The 19493-nt window shown below is 40.2% G+C and overlaps 1 protein-coding gene across 2 annotated transcripts in view; it reads left to right on the top strand.

Annotated features, from left to right (window-relative positions):
* LOC128689936 (juvenile hormone esterase) overlaps positions 1-19493 on the top strand; it is a 151405-nt gene that overhangs the window by 110496 nt on the left and 21416 nt on the right. For both annotated transcript variants that reach the window (XM_070088681.1, XM_070088679.1), the window contains 4 exons: positions 3566-3759; positions 12646-12796; positions 17225-17412; positions 17855-18008. In XM_070088681.1, coding sequence (XP_069944782.1) covers positions 3566-3759; positions 12646-12796; positions 17225-17412; positions 17855-18008 — 687 coding nt within the window. The remainder of the gene's footprint in view (positions 1-3565; positions 3760-12645; positions 12797-17224; positions 17413-17854; positions 18009-19493) is intronic.

The raw sequence follows: 19493 nt of genomic DNA, 5'->3' as shown, positions 1-19493 counted from the left end.
AATAAAGATACCTAACTGTTGCATATGTGTCTTACCTAACAACCTGTTGGTATTTTATACCATTTTAATGTTCACATAGTGGATTTGATCACTCCTATTGAAAACATGGAGCTCATTATGTTAAAGATACTTCATAGATAAAGATTAAAACCACTCTTCCCCTCCTTCACAATCATTACGGCATAAGAGGACATTCTCTTGACTACCTAAAATCCTATCTTAACGACAGACACCAGTATTGTTAGGTAAGACACATATGCAACAGTTAGGTATCTTTATTTCGAAACGTTTCGCCTACACAGTAGGCTTCTTCAGTCGAGTACAGAAAAGTTGATAGAAGCAGAAGAGACTTGAAGACGATGTAATCAGTCCATCACCCTTAAAGTTTTGAGGTGGTCAGTCCCTCAGTCTGGAGAAGAGCATTGTTCCATAGTCTGAAACAATATTGTTTCAGACAATATTGTTTCAGACTACGGAACAATGCTCTTCTCCAGACTGAGGGACTGACCACCTCAAAACTTTAAGGGTGATGGACTGATTACATCGTCTTCAAGTCTCTTCTGCTTCTATCAACTTTTCTGTACTCGACTGAAGAAGCCTACTGTGTAGGCGAAACGTTTCGAAATAAAGATACCTAACTGTTGCATATGTGTCTTACCTAACAACCTGTCGGTATTTTATACCATTTTAATGTTCACACCAGTATGTACATGCAAATGGAGTCAACTCCGCTATCCAACCTGTAGCTGTAGGAGTACCCCAAGGTAGTGTCCTAGGCCCGCTCCTCTTTCTCATCTACATCAATGATCTCCCCAATTCATCCCAACTCCTTAAACCAGTTCTTTGTAGATGAATGGTTCAGAGAACCGACATGTTGATAAATTAGACACATGTGCAACTCTTGGGTATCTTTATTGAGGAAACGTTTCGCCACACAGTGGCTTCATCAGTCCATACAAAGGAGAATCTTGAAGAACAGGAGGAGAATGAGGTAATCAGTCCCTCAACCTTGAGTCGATGTGGTCAGTCCATCAATCTTGAATAGAATACGGCATACGTGCTGAGAAGGAGCTTATAAACCGTTGGCAGGAGAGGTGCAGAAGTCATAGGTCGTGTAACATTTGTTCAATGTTGAAGTAGGTCGTGCCCAAGAATTAGGCAAGCGAAGAATTCCCAAGTATTAAGATCCCAAGAAGTTGCAGTGTCTGACAGGTTTGTAGATGAATGGTTCAGAGAACCGACATGTTGATAAATTAGACACATGTGCAACTCTTGGGTATCTTTATTGAGGAAACGTTTCGCCACACAGTGCCTTCATCAGTCCATACAAAGGAGAATCTTGAAGAACAGGAGGAGAATGAGGTAATCAGTCCCTCAACCTTGAGTCGATGTGGTCAGTCCATCAATCTTGAATAGAATACGGCATACGTGCTGAGAAGGAGCTTGTAAACCGTTGGCAGGAGAGGTGCAGCACCATTGCAGTCAAGATTCTCCTTTGTATGGACTGATGAAGCCACTGTGTGGCGAAACGTTTCCTCATTAAAGATTCCCAAGAGTTGCACATGTGTCTAATTTATCAACATGTCGGTTCTCTGAACCATTCATCTACAAACCTGTCAGACACTGCAACTTCTTGGGATCTTAATACTTGGGAATTCTTCGCTTGCCTAATTCTTGGGCACGACCTACTTCAACATTGAACAAATGTTACTCGACATGACTTCTGCACCTCTCCTGCCAACAGTTTATAAGCTCCTTCTCAGCACGTATGCCGTATTCTATTCAAGATTGATGGACTGACCACATCGACTCAAGGTTGAGGGACTGATTACCTCATTCTCCTCCTGTTCTTCAAGATTCTCCTTTGTATAGACTGATGAAGCCACTGTGTGGCGAAACGTTTCCTCAATAAAAATACCCAAGAGTTACACATGTGTCTTCTTTATCAACATGTCGGTTCTCTGAACCATTCATCTACAAACCTGTCATGCAACTTCGCAGGGAATTCTTCGCTTGCCTAACACGACCTACATACGTCTACTTCTGCCATTTATAAGCAGACGTATGCCAGCTGACCACATCGCTCAAGGTTGAGGGAAACATTCTCCTCCTGTTCTTCAAATTCATGGATAATCTGATACCCAAGAGTAAAATTTAAACCAGTTCTATTCGCATATACATACGCTACTGGATGTAAACAATAATCTGTTAAAGATATATGCTTGGATGACGACCAACAAACTCACTCTCAACATAGATAAAACATACTTCATGCTATGTGTCAACAGAACCTCAAATATTCAACACAACATACTGTTAAATGGTTCCTCTTTATCAAGACACAGAGGGCAAATTTCTAGGTCTTCTCCTAGACTGTAATCTTAAATTTCAGTCCCATACCAATCACATAGCCAAGAAAATTTCCAAATCAGTAGGAATCCTTCCAAGATATGATACTATGTACCACAAACTACTCTCCTTACCCTGTACTACTCTCTAATATATCCTTACCTCACCTTATAAGGTAAGGATATATTAGAGAGTGTCTGGGGCTCAACCACTGCCAACCACCTTAGACCCTTAATAATCCAACAAAAAGCTGCTGTGCGGGTGATAACCAGCTCCTGTGCTAGACAGCACATACCAGCACTTTTCAAAAGACTCAACTTGCTAAATATGAAAGACGTACACTTATATTATTGTGCCTACTACATATACACAACTTTAAACTCCACTGCAAACCCTTCCCTACAACTACTCCTTGACAGTTACAATAGAATGCACAGTCACAATACAAGGCATAAGGCACTTTTCAACATCCCTCGAGTCAGACTCTCACTATGTAGGAACGCTATGCACATAAAAGGCCCGAAGATCTGCAACTCGCTACCGGAACAGGTCAAGGATCCCCAGACAGCTTATAAATTTAGGACTTTGCTAAAAAATCATCTTATCTCACAATATTAACCAAATCAACCAAACATCTGCTAACTAGTTTTATCATGTGACCTCTAGGTTCTTTATTCTGCCAATCCATAAAATCATTTTGTTTCTCAATATTTACCAAACCTGCCAAAACATCTGCTAATTAGTCTTATGTGACCTCCTGACTTTTAATTCTGCCATTCCATAAAATATTACCACCCGCACCATTACTTGTAAGTTAGATTTAGTACTAAGTTTACATAAGATTTATTAAGTTCAAATAAGATTGTGAAACAGCTAGCCACTATTCCATGTTTAGTTAAGTATAATTACTATGTACTATTATCATGACTAGTTTTAATTAGTTACTATATATTAGGATGTTTTTGCCCGAAATGCCTCGGAATGATAGTGGTTGTCTTTGTACTTAGCAAATCAAAATTGTAATTACACATTGTAACCTTTACAAAGAAATAAACTTTATTTATTTAATATTTATTTATAATCCCATTACGAAGTGAACATTCAGATTAATATACTGTATTTATGTCTCAGACAATTTCGTTTGACCTCTTTTCCAACAATAATCTGTACTGAACTCTTTCTCCAGGACTAACATTCCTCACCTCTTTTGCCTAAGGATTGTTTTCCCGGGTTATCATGCAGTCCGGGTCAGCTCTGTCACCCTGGGCAACTGGATGGAAGTTCAGGGAGACAGCTGAGGAGATAGGACAAACGATGGGATGCCCGGTCAGTCAGGACAGTCAGGCACTAATTGACTGTCTGCAGAAGGTCGACGGACACAAGCTGACAGTTGTGGTACAAGACTACTTTGTAAGTTACCTATGTCGTTTTTATTGTTCTCTCAGGAGTTCATATATTTCTTAGTGTTTATTGTTTTTTTTTTCAATATTTCCGTTTCCAAATGATATTTATATAAGATCTATGGAAATATAAACACATATGCAGTATAATGTGATCCTTTATTGACAACGTTTCGCCCACACAGTGGGCTTTTTCAAGTCACAAACAGATCTACCTGGGTTGGAAGGTACGCGAGTATTTATAGTCAGGTTCAGAATGCTGAGGTCAGGTGGAGAATGCTGCATCTGATGATGTACCGAGTGGGGTTATAGAGTCTGAAGTCTTGGGTAGCTTGGAAGTGAGATTGCATAAGTTTGTGAGCAGACCTTCTGCAGTGTTCTTCCATTCCTTTGTTCTTATGTGGGATATCGATGAAGAAGTTTCTTGGCAAGTGGTTCAGCTATGTTATAGAAGCCATTATTCTGGTTGAAGTTGTCGGATATAGACATAAGTGATGATTCCAGGATTCTTCGGTACTGAGTGCTGTCTTCTGTGGCGATAAGTCTTGAGTTTCTGTAGTTTATTAAGTGGTTGTGTGAATTACGATGTTGTACACAGGCATTCCTTGTATCGTCAGACCTGCTTGCCTATTGGTGTTCTGAAATACGTGTTTATAGGTCTCTTGATGTTTCGCCCACGTATAATTTGTTGCAGTCATTACAAGGGATTATGAACATTAAAATGGTATAAAATACCGACAGATTGTTAGGTAAGACACATATGCAACAGTTATTGTTTCAGATATTGTTTCAGACAACGGAACAATGCTCTTCTCCAGACTGAGGGACTGACCACCTCAAAACTTTAAGGGTGATGGACTGATTACATCGTCTTCAAGTATCTTCTGCTTCTATCAACTTTTCTGTACTCGACTGAAGAAGCCTACTGTGTAGGCGAAACGTTTCGAAATAAAGATACCTAACTGTTGCATATGTGTCTTACCTAACAAGGGATTATGTATACCCCTGCGGAGGATGGAAGTTTGTCCTGTCTATCACTGGTAATGTCCTTGATGGTAGTGGTTGTGGAGGTAGATACTTGGAATGAGTTATTGGAAAAGATGTTGGAAACGTGTTTGGCAATGGAGTTGGTGGGGAGGACTATGTATCTCTTCTGGGCAGTGTCTTCTGTGGGTGTGTTGAAGATGCTTAATGCCCGTCGTCTGCAGTCTCTGATGAAGTGACGAGGATAGTGGAGTTTAGAAAATACTTGTTCAATTATAGTGCATTCTTCCTCAAGAAACTCATTGCTGCAGATTCTGTCACCTGGCTCCGTTATGTTGACGACATTCTCCTCATAACTCCTAGACGCTTCAACGTTCAAGCTCTCCAAGACAAGCTCAACCAGGTTGAACCTTCAATCCAGTTCACACTTGAAGAAGAATTCGACAACACTCTTCCTTTCCTTGATGTTCTTCTCTGCAAAGCTGACCACGAACTTCGTTTTAAAGTCTATCGAAAACCCACCAACCAAAACGATCTTCTCCACATCTACTCTCACCGCGACGCCAAAACTAAACGTGGTGTAATTATAGGCTTCTTCCTGCGTGCACTCAGAATCTGCAGCAATGAGTTTCTTGAGGAAGAATGCACTATAATTGAACAAGTATTTTCTAAACTCCACTATCCTCGTCACTTCATAAGAGACTGCAGACGACGGGTATTAAACATCTTCAACACACCCAGAGAAGACACTGCCGAGAAGAGATACATAGTCCTCCCCACCAACTCCATTGCCAAATACGTTTCCAACATCTTTTCCAATACCTCATTCCAAGTATCTACCTCGATAACCACGACCATCAAGGACATTACCAGTGATAGACAGGACAAGCTTCCATCCTCCGCAGGGGTATACATAATCCCTTGTAATGACTGCAACAAATTATACGTGGGCGAAACATCAAGAGACCTACAAACACGTATTTCAGAACACCAATAGGCAAGCAGGTCTGACGATACAAGGAATGCCTGTGTACAACATCGTAATTCACACAACCACTTAATAAACTACAGAAACTCAAGACTTATCGCCAGAAGACAACACTCAGTACCGAAGAATCCTGGAATCATCACTTATCTCTATATCCGACAACATCAACCAGAATAATGGCTTCTATAACACAGCTGAACCACTTGCCAAGAAACTTCTTCATCGCTATCCCACATAAGAACATAGGAATGGAAGAACACTGCAGAAGGTCTGCTCACAAACTTATCCAATCTCACTTCCAAGCTACCCAAGACTTTAGACTCTATAACCCCACTCGGTACATCATCAGATGCAGCATTCTCCACCTGACCTCAGCATTCTGAACCTGACTATAAATACTCGGGTACCTTCCACCCCAGGTAGATCTGTTTGTGACTTGAAAAAGCCCACTGTGTGGGTGAAACGTTGTCAATAAAGGATCACATTATACTGCATATGTGTTTATTTTTCCATTGTGTCGGTATTTTATACCATTTATTCCCATATAAGATCTATGTTGAAAACACCGAAAGCACTAACATCCACAAAGAGCAGAGATGGTAAAGTGGCAGTGGTGGTGCTGAAGTAAGGAAAATGTCAGAAATGATAAAAAAGAGACAATGGCCTTGAAGGAAGGACTCTCACAGAGTAGAAAGAGCAGAAGTTGTGTTGAAGGAAGGACACCTTCAGTGATGTAAGAGTGAGAGTGGCGCTGTTGGAGGAAGGACACAGCAGAAAGAATAAATATTTATGTATGCGTGTTTATGTTGAATGCACTTGATATATGATGTGAAATAACATTTTTTTTGTAATTTATCTGTGAAAGCCAACATGAAAATTTTGGCAAATATTATTTCAATATTGTATCACTAATTCATAGGTTAATGCTCTCTCTTAATTTCTGAAATTTAATCCTGACTCAAGGTTCGCTTTTATATGCAAAATATTTTATAAATATTATAATATTTTTGTTAGCGGAAATAGACTACAAAAAAAAATTACAAAATGTCAAACTACCTGAAGGCAAATGAATTATTTTTTTTATTAAATTTACTGAAGTTAAATTTGAGATATTCACTCATTTGTATCACCTCTACATTTACAAATGTACAGAATTTGGAGTGAGCTTTCCACTTGTTAGTTTTAAAAGTGTTAATCTTCAGCACATTTCCAGGCCTAGAAAATTTGTGTTGCAAACTTAATAATAATTTGCCTTATCATTTTCTGATGAAGCGTTCTTGAGTCAGTTAATTAGAGATAGCATCCGCTTCCTCAGAGCTATCCTGATTATATTCCCTGGTGGTATATTACCTTTATAGATTTAGTTCTTACCTAGATTTAGTACTCACCAATAATTTTTTTTTTTTATTAACACACTGGCCGATTCCCACCAAGGCAGGGTGGCCCGAAAAAGAAAAACTTTCACCATCATTCACTCCATCACTGTCTTGCCAGAAGGGTGCTTTACACTACAGTTTTTAAACTGCAACATTAACACCCCTCCTTCAGAGTGCAGGCACTGTACTTCCCGTCTCCAGGACTCAAGTCCGGCCTGCCGGTTTCCCTGAACCCCTTCATAAATGTTACTTTGCTCACACTCTAACAGCACGTCAAGTATTAAAAACCATTTGTCTCCATTCACTCCTATCAAACACGCTCATGCATGCCTGCTGGAAGTCAAAGCCCCTCGCACACAAAACGTCCTTTACCCCCTCCCTCCAACCTTTCCTAGGCCGACCCCTACCCCGCCTTCCTTCCACTACACACTGATACACTCTTGAAGTTATTCTGTTTCGCTCCATTCTCTCTACATGTCCGAACCACCTCAACAACCCTTCCTCAGCCCTCTGGACAACAGTTTTGGTAATCCCGCACCTCCTCCTAACTTCCAAACTACGAATTCTCTGCATTATATTCACACCACACATTGCCCTCAGACATGACATCTCCACTGCCTCCAGCCTTCTCCTCGCTGCAACATTCATCACCCATGCTTCACACCCATATAAGAGCATTGGTAAAACTATGCTCACATACATTCCCCTCTTTGCTCCAAGGACAAAGTTCTTTGTCTCCACAGACTCCTAAGTGCACCACTCACCCTTTTCCCCTCATCAATTCTATGATTCACCTCATCTTTCATAGACCCATCCGCTGACACATCCACTCCCAAATATCTGAATTCATTCACCTCCTCCATACTCTCTCCCTCCAATCTGATATCCAATCTTTCATCACCTAATCTTTTTGTTATCCTCATAACCTTACTCTTTCCTGTATTCACTTTTAATTTTCTTCTTTTGCACACCCTACCAAATTCATCCACCAATCTCTGCAACTTCTCTTCAGAATCTCCCAAGAGCACAGTGTCATCAGCAAAGAGCAACTGTGACAACTTCTACTTTATATGTGATTCTTTATCTTTTAACCCCACGCCTCTTTGCCAAGACCCTCGCATTTACTTCTCTTACAACCCCATCTATAAATATATTAAACAACCACGGTGACATCACACATCCTTGTCTAAGGCCTACTTTTACTGGGAAATAATTTCCCTCTTTCCTACATACTCTAACTTGAGCCTCACTATCCTCGTAAAAGCTCTTCACTGCTTTCAGTAACCTACCTCCTACACCATACACCTGCAACATCTGCCACATTGCCCCCCTATCCACCCTGTCATACGCCTTATCTAAATACTGTTCACTAAAATATATGTTTCACTGTAAACACCTGGTCCACACACCCCCTACCTTTCCTAAAGCCTCCTTGTTCATCTGCTATCCTATTCCGTCTTACTCTTAATTCTTTCAATAATAACTCTACCATACACTTTACCAGGTATACTCAACAGACTTATCCCCCTATAATTTTTGCACTCTCTTTTGTCCCCTTTGCCTTTATACAAAGGAGCTATGCATGCCAATCCCTAGGTACCTAACCCTCTTCCATACATTTATTAAATAATTGCACCAACCACTCCAAAACTATGTCCCCACCTGCTTTTAACATTTCTATCTTTATCCCATCAATCCCGGCTCCCTTACCCCCTTTCATTTTACCTACTGCCTCACGAACTTCCCCCACACTCACAACTGGCTCTTCCTCACTCCTACAAGATGTTATTCATCCTTGCCCTATACACGAAATCACAGCTTCCCTATCTTCATCAACATTTAACAATTCCTCAAAATATTCCCTCCATCTTCCCAATACCTCTAACTCTCCAATTAATAACTCTCCTCTCCTATTTTTAACTGACAAATCCATTTGTTCTCTAGGCTTCCTTAACTTGTTAATCTCACTCCAAAACTTTTCTTATTTTGAACAAAATTTGTTGATAACATCTCACCCACTCTCTCATTTGCTCTCTTTTTACATTGCTTCACCATTCTCTTAACATCTCTCTTTTTCTCCATATACTCTTCCCTCCTTGCATCACTTCTACTTTGTAAAAACTTCTCATATGCTAACTTTTTCTCCCTTACTACTCTCTTTACATTATCATTCCATCAATCGCTTCTCTTCCCTCCCGCACCCACTTTCCTGTAACCACAAACTTCTGCGGAACACTCTAACACCACATTTTTAAACCTACCCCATACCTCTTCGACCTCATTTCCTATGCTCTCATTAGCCCATCTATCCTCCAATAGCTGTTTATATCTTACCCTCACTGCCTCATCTTTAAGTTTATAAACCTTCACCTCTCTCTTCCCTGATGCTTCTATTCTCCTTGTATCCCATCTACCTTTTACTATCAGTGTAGCTACAACTAGAAAGTGATCTGATATATCTGTGGCCCCTCTATAAACATGTACATCCTTAAGTCTACTCAACAGTCTTTTATCCACAAATACATAATCCAACTTACTACTGTCATTACGCCATACGTCATATCTTGTATACTTATTTATCCTCTTTTTCTTAAAATATGTATTACCTATAACTAAACCCCTTTCTATATAAAGTTGAATCAAAGGGCTCCCATTATCATTTACACCTGGCACCCCAAACTTACCTGCCACACCCTCTCTAAAAGTTTCTCCTACTTTAGCATTCAGATCCCCTACCACAATTACTCTCTCACTTGGTTCAAAGGCTCCTGTACATTCACTTAACATCTCCCAAAATCTCTCTCTCTCCTCTACATTCCTATCTTCTCCAGGTGCATACACGCTTATTATGACCCACTTTTCGCATCCAACCTTTACTTTAATCCACATAATTCTTGAATTTACACATTCATATTCTCTTTTGTCCTTCCATAACTGATCCTTCAACATTACTGCTACCCCTTCCTTTGCTCTAACTCTCTCAGATACTGCAGATTTAATCCCATTTATTTCCCCCCATCGAAACTCCCCTACCCCCTTCAGCTTTGTTTCGCTTAGGGCCAACTTCTTTTCATTCATAACATCAGCAATCATCTGTTTCTTGTCATCCGCACTACATCCACGCACATTCAAGCATCCCAGTTTTATAAAGTTTTTCTTCTTCTCTTTTTTAGTAAATGTCTACAGGAGAAGGGGTTACCAGCCCATTGCTCCCGGCATTTTAGTCGCCTCATACGACACGCATGGCTTACGGAGGAAAGATTCTTTTCCACTTCCCCATGGACAATAGAAGAAATAAAGAAGAACAAGAGCTATTTAGAAAAAGGAGAAAAACCTAGATGTATGTATATATATATATATGCACGTGCGTGTCTGTGAAGTGTGACCAAAGTGTAAGTAGGAGTAGCAAGATATCCCTGTTATCTAGCGTGTTTATGAGACAGAAAAAGAAACCAGCAATCCTACCATCATGCAAAACAATTACAGGTTTCTGTTTCACAGTCATCTGACAGGACGGTAGTACTTCCCTGGGTGGTTGCTGTCTACCAACCTACTACCTAAATATAAAACATATTATTTTAACTGTCGTGACCTCATTATCTGGAGAGAGTTTCTGGAGAGAGTTCCGGGGGTCAACGCCCCCGCGGCCCGGTCTTTGACCAGGCCTCCTTAGGTCAGTGTCCCAGGATGCGACCCACACCAGTCGACTAACACCCGGGTACCCATTTTACTGATGGGGAACATAGACAACAGGTGGAAAGAAACACGTCCAATGTTTCTACTCTGGCTGGGAATCGAACCCAGGCCCTCACCGTGTGAAGCGAGAGCGTTAACCACCAGGCCACCAGAGCCATGAAACTAACATCTCTTTTAAACGAATAGTCTTAAATTGATTTTCTATTTGAATGTGAAACACACAAACATCCTTTAAAAGCAACCACGTTTTGTTGTGCTGGAAATAAACCCATGTTAGCAAAATACTAAACAATATATAGTTTCTGCATTAGTTTAAATTTTTTTTGCCGAAAACAGTACATTCTTTTTAAACACATCGGCCGTCTCCCACCAAGGTAGGGTGACCAAAAAAGGAAGAAACACTTTCATAATCACTCACTTAATTACCATCTTGCCAGAGGCACTCCAACATTATATCTCAAATGTCCTTCCAAACTTCAATATTCTTACTCACCCTTCGAAGCGCAGGAACTGTACTTCCCACCTCCAGGATTCAAGTATGGCAAACCAGTTTCTTTGACCCCATAAATGTTACCTTGCTCATACTCCAACAGCACATAAAGTCGTAAAAACCACTTGGCTCCACTCCTAACACGCTCACACACGCCTGTTCGATATCCACTACTTCTTCCACTACCAGCATTACCCCTACCACTACTTCTCAACTTCTTTCTTTCTTCTTTCTTCCCATCTCTGTTCTGCTCGCCTTTATATATACTAGCTTTCTCACTCTCGTGTGTTAGTGTGACTTGTAAATGGTCCATCTAGGACTTTGTGTGTTTTATCTTAATTTCGCAAAACGGTAGTACCTTCCTGGGTTGCTCATGGCTACTAACCTACTACGTAGTTTAACAGAATAAATGGCTGGTATTAAACTGTAGCTTCCTAGTTAGTCTTCACATCAGATTGGATATATCATGTATTATATATCCAGATCAAGTTTAGTGCTCGTGAGCATTTTGGGCTAAGGATAATTTTTTAACTTATTCTTTCTTGTTTTACTACCATTGGTTTAAGATGATTTATGAAATCCTTCACCCACTGTCTATGTATATCTAAATCTTGTATATACCATTTCTGATTTATTAAAGATAATGTTTACTAAAACTCCCAGTGAAGACACTTTAGGAGGTTTAGGTATAATTTTTCATTTTATTTTTTCCTATGTTGTATTTTTCATATATTTCGTGAATGAATCTCTCCACAGCAGTGAATATTAAATCACTAATATATATTAATACTGCAAAGCTTACTGTTTAGTATTACTTGTTTGATGAGGCTCAGCCCTAACAGCCGGCTTTTCTAATTATATGTTTTAGAGGGTTAAGCACAATCTCCTTGGAATATCGTTAACTTAGCTATGTTTGAAATGGTTGAGGTTCGGGCCTCGTGCAGGAGTGCAGCCCTAGTTCTTGGTCCAGCTATATAGCACTAAGGGGAATTCAACTGCAACTTTAGAGACTTAGATGTGGAGGATATTTAGCTTTTCAGCTTGTTTCCACTCAACAACCGCATTCAGAAAAGCATCCCTTCCCACACCTATGTATCTCAGTCTCCTTCATCAACAAATCACTCCTACTCAGCTACAAGTCACTCCAATATTCCTTACAGCTTTTTCCTTCATCTACAAATCACTCCTCACATCGCTCCAAGTTATTCCCACACCCTGTCAACTCACTTCCACACTCCTACAAATAATTGCAGCACCATTCTAAAACTAATACCTACTGTTTTTCTTTTAGTATTTACCAGTATATGGACACCCTTGCCTAGTTCTATTTCCACCTAACTCTGGCATTACTCCTCTCTGCAGCAATGGCACATCTTACCATTGATCTTCGGTCCTCGGGTGGATGGAGACTTCATCCCTGATGACCCTGCAAAGTTGGTCCTTGAAGGAAGATACCACAAGGTGGACCTGATGGCCGGAGTGACTGGAGACGAAGGTGCCTTCGCTACTCATGGTCAGTTTCTGTTTATGACTAACGTGAAGATCCATTCCTCTTTCTCTTAATATTAACGTAACTACTGTTCCTGAGTTTTCTCTAAAAAATGTCAAAAACATTCTTTATTAGCTAGGGGTTAATAGTCATATTAGTGTTAAAAGTAAATGATTGTGTTGGTCACAGCAGTGACGCGAAGGGAGGCAACACCAGGAGTCAGAGATAATACTGATTAATTTTCGGTATTTGTAGACCAAATCATGGGATCTTGATACAAGGAATTCTTCAACATTTGTCCAACCTTTGGACGATGACCTACTTACACTGGTGGATGGTTCCACTGTGATCCCGCCTCCCCCTGCTTCGACTCACCTGACTACAGTACATAAGCCACTTCTCCGGACATATGCTGTACTTTATACAAAAGTGATGGACTGAGCACATCGATTCCAGGCTGAGGGACTGATCACCTCAAACTACTTCTCTCTTTGGCCATTTCTACTTTGTTTTGGACTGATGAAGCCACTGGGTGGCGAAACGTTTCCTTAATAAAGATTCCCATATGTTGCGTAAGTGTTTAAATCTTCAGATAGGGAGACGCCTAAAATTAGATAGATTGATAGTTCCTAAGAAATTCATGTCTCAAATCCAGAATATAACTCGTAATTCTTCTTTAGAAGGTCATTTGATTTCTAAAACCCTTTTTAGAATATTAAAAGATACTTTTTTGGCCAGCCATAAGGCGAGATGTGTGGAGTCACATCCGTTCCAGTACGGAATGTCAACGAGTAGGCAAACCTGGACACTTCATTAGACCCGCAATACTTCATCCTATTCCTGGGGATGGGGAACCCTTTACTGAGTTAATTATTGACTGTGTGGGACCATTACCAAAGGCAAAGTCAGGTAACAAGTATTTGTTCACAGTCATGGACAAAGCTACTAGGTATCCAGAAGCAGTCCCAATGCGTAGTATAAACACTAAAGCCATTCTAAAAGCTCTTGCTAAATTCATTTCCTACTTTGGAATTCCAAACTCTGTTCAGAGTAACCAGGGTACTAATTTTACAGCAAAATAATTCAGAGAGGCTTTAACTAGGCGAGGTATTAATCACCAGCTATCCACAGCCTATCATCCTCCGTCCCAAAAGATCATGGAAAAATTTCACCAAACTTTAAAAATTATCACGAGGACCTTTTGCATTCATTTTCTGTAGACTACCAAGTTGAATCGCTTCCTCTGTTGCTGTTTGTGATGGAAGAAACTTGCTGGAATCAACAGGGTACAGTCCATTTGAGCTAATCTTCAGGTACAAGTGAGAGGTCCCCTACGAGCGTTCAAGGAAGGATGGATGGGAGAAGACTTTAATCTTTCTCTACAATTTTTCTTCTAGGTTGCAGGTGTCACGTCAGTTGGCTGCTAACTTAGAATCTGTTCAAAACACTATGAAACAGAGTATGATAGAAATGCAAAAGTTGCGTTCCTTTAATCCAGGAGACAAGGTGCTGGTACTGGACCCTCTACCTGGTCACACCTTAAAAACTAGATTTATGGCACCAATGCAAATAATTAGTAAAATTTCTGGTTTAAATTATGTGGTAACACCTCTTGAAAAGCTAAAGGCACGTAAAGTTTACCACATTAATTAATCACATCAAAGCTTTGAATGACCCACCTGAAGTCCCATAATTTTGTCCTCTGCCTCTGTAGACAACTCTGATTCCTTGCTCACAATTTTGGAGGTCCAAATTAAGCTCTCTAACTCAACCCTCCTCCAGGACTCTCGCTCCTTAATGTTGGAACTTCCTAAAGATTAAATAGAGACTTTAAATACTCTTGTAGAAACTTATCTTGATATATTTTCGAATGTTTCAAAAAACGCACCCTGGGATATCATGATGTTGATGTTGGAACTACTTGGCCTATTAAACTCTTCTCCTGCAGAGCTAATCCTGAAAAACGTAAGCTCCTTCAGCAGGAGGTAGCATTTCTGTTAGAACATGGATTAGTGGAGGAAGCATCCAGTCAATGGACTTCACTGTGCATCCTTGTTAAGAAGTCTGATGGAGGATTCTGGATGTGTACAGACAATGGTAAAGTGAATGAGGTCACCGTTCCAGATGCTTACCCTCTGCCACATTTGGATGATGTAGTGGACTTTGCGGGTAAGGCCTCTGTCATTTCCAAACTAAACCTCCATAAAGGTTACCTTAACAGATAAAACAAAGGAGGTCTCTGCTTTCGTAATTCCAGGAGGACATTATCAATATACTATGGTCCCATTCGGAACGCAGAACTAACCTGCCACGTTCCAAAAGCTGATCCATTAGGCTATTAAAGGACTTGAAGACACTACAGCTTATTTGGACGTTATAATAGTAGTTTCCAATACATGGAATCTACATGTTTCTCAAATTAAGCTCTCTTTGAGAAGTGCAGAAACTTTCAACTAACATTTAACCCAAGAAAAGTAATAGTAACCCAAGCAAAAGTAACCCAAGAAAGTAATAGTAGACTGGCCAAAAGACGATTTACACAGACGTGTGTAAATCATCTTTAGGCCACTCTACTATTACTTTCTTGGGCCATGAAGTAGACAGTGGTAAAGTGGCCCCTAAATTTGATAAAATCTTAGTTATTAAGCATTACTTAGTACCTCATGATTTTTGGGAAAGAAAGTTTTCGACAGGCATTTTTGTAGGAACTTTGCAGATGTAGTAGCCCCTCGTCACCTCACTTACCAGTAATAAAACAAAATTTTATTGGACCACGTCTACTGTGTACTGCACCCATTCTCCAGTCTCCCAACTGCAGGTTGATGCCTGTGTAGGTTGATGCATGTACAGGTTGTTGCCTGTGAGTCAGAGGTAGGGGCAGTATTACTACAACTGTCTGAGAGGAATGTTCGTAGCTTTTGTAGTGTTACTCAGGCAAGTATCAGGCCCATCAATAGGCCTACTCCACCATCGAGGAAGAAGCTCTAGTCTTGATACTTCTACTGGAGAATTCTGACATTTTATTGGGAAGTCATCTAATGTGATCGTCTACAGTGACCACAACCATCTCACCTACATAAATGCCAATAAGAATTATAATGCCCGGCTGATGAGGTGGAGCCTCAGACTGCAACCATACAATCTTTTGATTTGCCATATAGCCGGAAAAGGTAATATTCTGTCTGACTTTTAGTCTCGTATATAGGTTAGGATGTGTTAGGGACCACATTGGCAGTAAGCTCTTTTATTTTTAATTTATGGTCATAATATAAAAATGTTTGTTAATCTGACCATAAGGTTTTCTTTTTTAGTGAGGGGACACTTGTTGCCATCCGCAAGTGTCTTCAACCAATGCTACCCCTACTGTCTGCTGTGTCGCTCTAGGAATGTGTTTGACTGGAAGTCTGTTGAAATTGAACACTATCTAATGAGCTGGATGGTTGAGAGGAAAGGCAGTTCCATTAGTATTCACTGCCATGACGGCACACTACCCATGGAGGGAATGCCCAGTCCTGGCTATTAGAGCCGTTCTGGGGATGGGGGTGTGGCAAGCTATAGGTATGTTACATTTTATTAGGCGTATGTCACACTCCCATAGAGGCTGCTTCTCTATCAGCTAACCAGGTGCTAAGGATTTAACAATCAATAAGGGCCTGCCGTTATATCAATACCTAGATCATCGGCGAATCACAGACTAGCCTGCCAAAGCTGCAAAGTAATGTGGTTTACTTGCGATGCTGGTGTTATCAGTCTTGTCTGGGCTGCTGGTCTTTCATTGTGCATTCTCTGTCTCTTGCATTTTGCCTCCTTTGATCACGGTAAATACCAGCTATCCCCATCCGTGGTATGGTTTGTTTGCAATCGTGTCATTGCGATTTGGGAGTCATTAAGAAAATACAAGTCATACACTGTTCTTGTCTTTTATTTGCTCGACTATTTGTTCAATTATGGCAAGGTGTGCAGGCCATTTTATACCTGTGTTCGCAATATCCATTTATTGACTAAGTCATATGTTTACACTTAAAGAGGCTCAAGATATAATTCCCAGCTGCGTTTTTCCTGTACAGTAGTATCTATCATTCTGTGTGACATTTTATTGTGGCAACGTTTCGCTCTCCAGGAGCTTTAACAAGCCTGCCTATCCCCCCTCTTCTTATAGCTTGTAAGAAATCTTTTAAGTATGTGTTCAGTACGTACACTAAGAATAATTTAATTCCTATTTTAAGATTAAGTACAGTCTTGATGACTCATAAATCAACTATTTGATAACTGCAGGAAAAAACTTTCTTGTTATTAAATAATTATCTATCAGTTGCATTCTAGCATAATATCTAACCATAAAATTAATCAAATATCTATTAAAGAGAAATCGGGGTTCGGTACTTATTGCAAAGATTAATATATCAGTCACTTTCATGATTAACAATGAAACCCTTTTATTCTCTCCCTCAGCCATGTTTGCCAACAGAAACCTGATTAATGATCTAAAGGCCAATTTCACAACGACTGGTCCTGCTAGTATACAACTGATGGAGGCAGTGGACGGGGAAGACGTGGTCGAGATGGCGAGGCGAGTGTACTTTTACTATCTAGGGAAAGGACTCAACATAGACGAGGATCACAGTGAAGCCCTCACACAAGTACGCTAACCCGAGGGTTTGGTACATTATGTGCAAGTACAAGAACGTGAGAGCTATAGGCATTCATAGGTATTTATATCAATGGGCCTAAGGTACACGCAGGTACGTGCTTGAGTATTAATCCATAGATTCATAAGACTTTGCATACATGTACATACTCAATTTCAAGGGCTAGAGTATACATGCAGATTATTGAGCTTCATGATATAATGTTTATGCAATGGATAAAGTGTTCACGTATGTACTCCATCCTAAGGGCAAAGTACGTGAAGCCAGGTAATAATAAAAGATTTCTTAACACTGCCACAGAAAGAGCAAGAAGTCACAGTTGGAAGAGAAGTTTTAACCAATTCATCAACAAATTAAGCTCACTAGAAAGAGTGAGCATAGGTATTTTCTCCTGTAACTATAGTTAATATTATGCAAACATTGTTTCTGCCAGCTGTACAGCGATATTCACTTCATGGTGGATTACGACCTTGTGACGCAGTACTACGCCCATCACGCTCACCACCGTAACACTTACCGCTATGAGTTCCGGTACAGGGGCGAGCTCTCCTTTGGTGACCTGTTTGATACGAACGTCGGTAAACACTGTAAGTATGAATGTATGAAACTAAGTCAACTGGCTAACAAGAACCATGATTATCTAGCAGGCTACGGCTTAGGATAGCCTGCCTGAGTTTGCCATCCTCTGTTGGCAACGAGTAATTTATTTTTGATTCTACATATAAGTAGTTGGAAACTGTCACCATCGAATATCATGTCATTTTTCTTTTGCTCGTTGAAAATTTTTAATATTGGTTTGCAATATTTCTATGGCTTTTACTGACGCAAATTTTATACCTTATTTGTAATCGCCCGTAAAGCACGATAAGCAGCTGTGGCTAGTGTATTAGTTTCTCTACTGTAGGGATAATAAAGAGTAAAGGTATGTGAGGGAAAAGTTCAATAGATAGGAGTAGCGAGGGAGTGTATAGTAACAATAGTTTCATTGCCGGCTACTTGTTAATTTAAGGTAGGGTAAGTCCCACTCCCGCTTTCCCCCCCCCCTTTTCCCCCTCCCCGAAAGTGATAGTTTGATTGCCGGCTGCTTGTTAAGGTAGGGTCAGTCTAGCTCCCTCTATCCCTTCCCCTCCCTCTTCCCCCCCCCGAAAGGTGACGTGTGGGGCTCTGGTCAAACAGTAAATCACTCGACTCGCAGCTCCCAACACTACTCTTGAAAGGACAGAGAGGGTCACCTGCTAATCAACGAGTAGAATTGAAGGAGACGGACTAACGTTCTGAGACGTCCCAAATTTTTGATCCACTTACCTGTTTGTGTATGCAAGTAGCAGGATATAACCCCTCATCATTGCAGTGGAAAAATAACCTGCTTTCCTGTCATCTAGACGGATTATTGACGGCTAGAAAATCTGTGAAGAACGAGCCGGTGGGTTGTCATCAACACCTGCGACCCCACCCCCATCATTAGCAATGGCTACGATTTCAACAACATGCAGTGTCACCAACACCAGACACCCAAGTTTTATATATATATATATATATATTAGCATTGAATTCAGTTATTTTTATTTTTCATTTTTCATTTTCTTTAATGTAGGATTAATATTTCATATTTAAGTGCTTTATATTTTATATTTTCTATATAATAAAGTGTTTATGTTTGTTATTATTTCTTTTTCTATTCATTAATTTTCCTGAGGAGGAGCTAGCTTTGGTAATACTGTCTGAAGTTGTTACAGGGCTGAGTAAGCCTTCACAAGTGGCGACCTTGCTAGGATCAACCCTACTGAATCAAGATTCAACTCCATCTCGAATCTACCATTGGAACTTCAACGCCGCATACCACAGACGGTTACCACCAGCCATGAGTAATCATTCTCTATGGTAGGACTACTGTACAGGTATCTAAAAGATTTGGTGATTGTTATAGTCTCAATTTATTGTACGTCAAGTCAGGCAGGATATAATATTTAATTCTGCCACCTTTTTGTTCGAGCTTGAAACACTTTGGAGGATTAGACTCTAGGGACCCGAGATTTTCCAGTGACAATTTGTTTCATTGAGCTCTTTATTTT

The sequence above is a fragment of the Cherax quadricarinatus genome, chromosome 25 (assembly GCF_038502225.1).
Source record: "Cherax quadricarinatus isolate ZL_2023a chromosome 25, ASM3850222v1, whole genome shotgun sequence".
Taxonomy (NCBI): Eukaryota; Metazoa; Arthropoda; class Malacostraca; order Decapoda; family Parastacidae; genus Cherax; species Cherax quadricarinatus.
The sequence above is the reverse complement of the archived record's forward strand: the minus strand, read 5'-3'. Positions and strand labels throughout refer to the sequence as shown.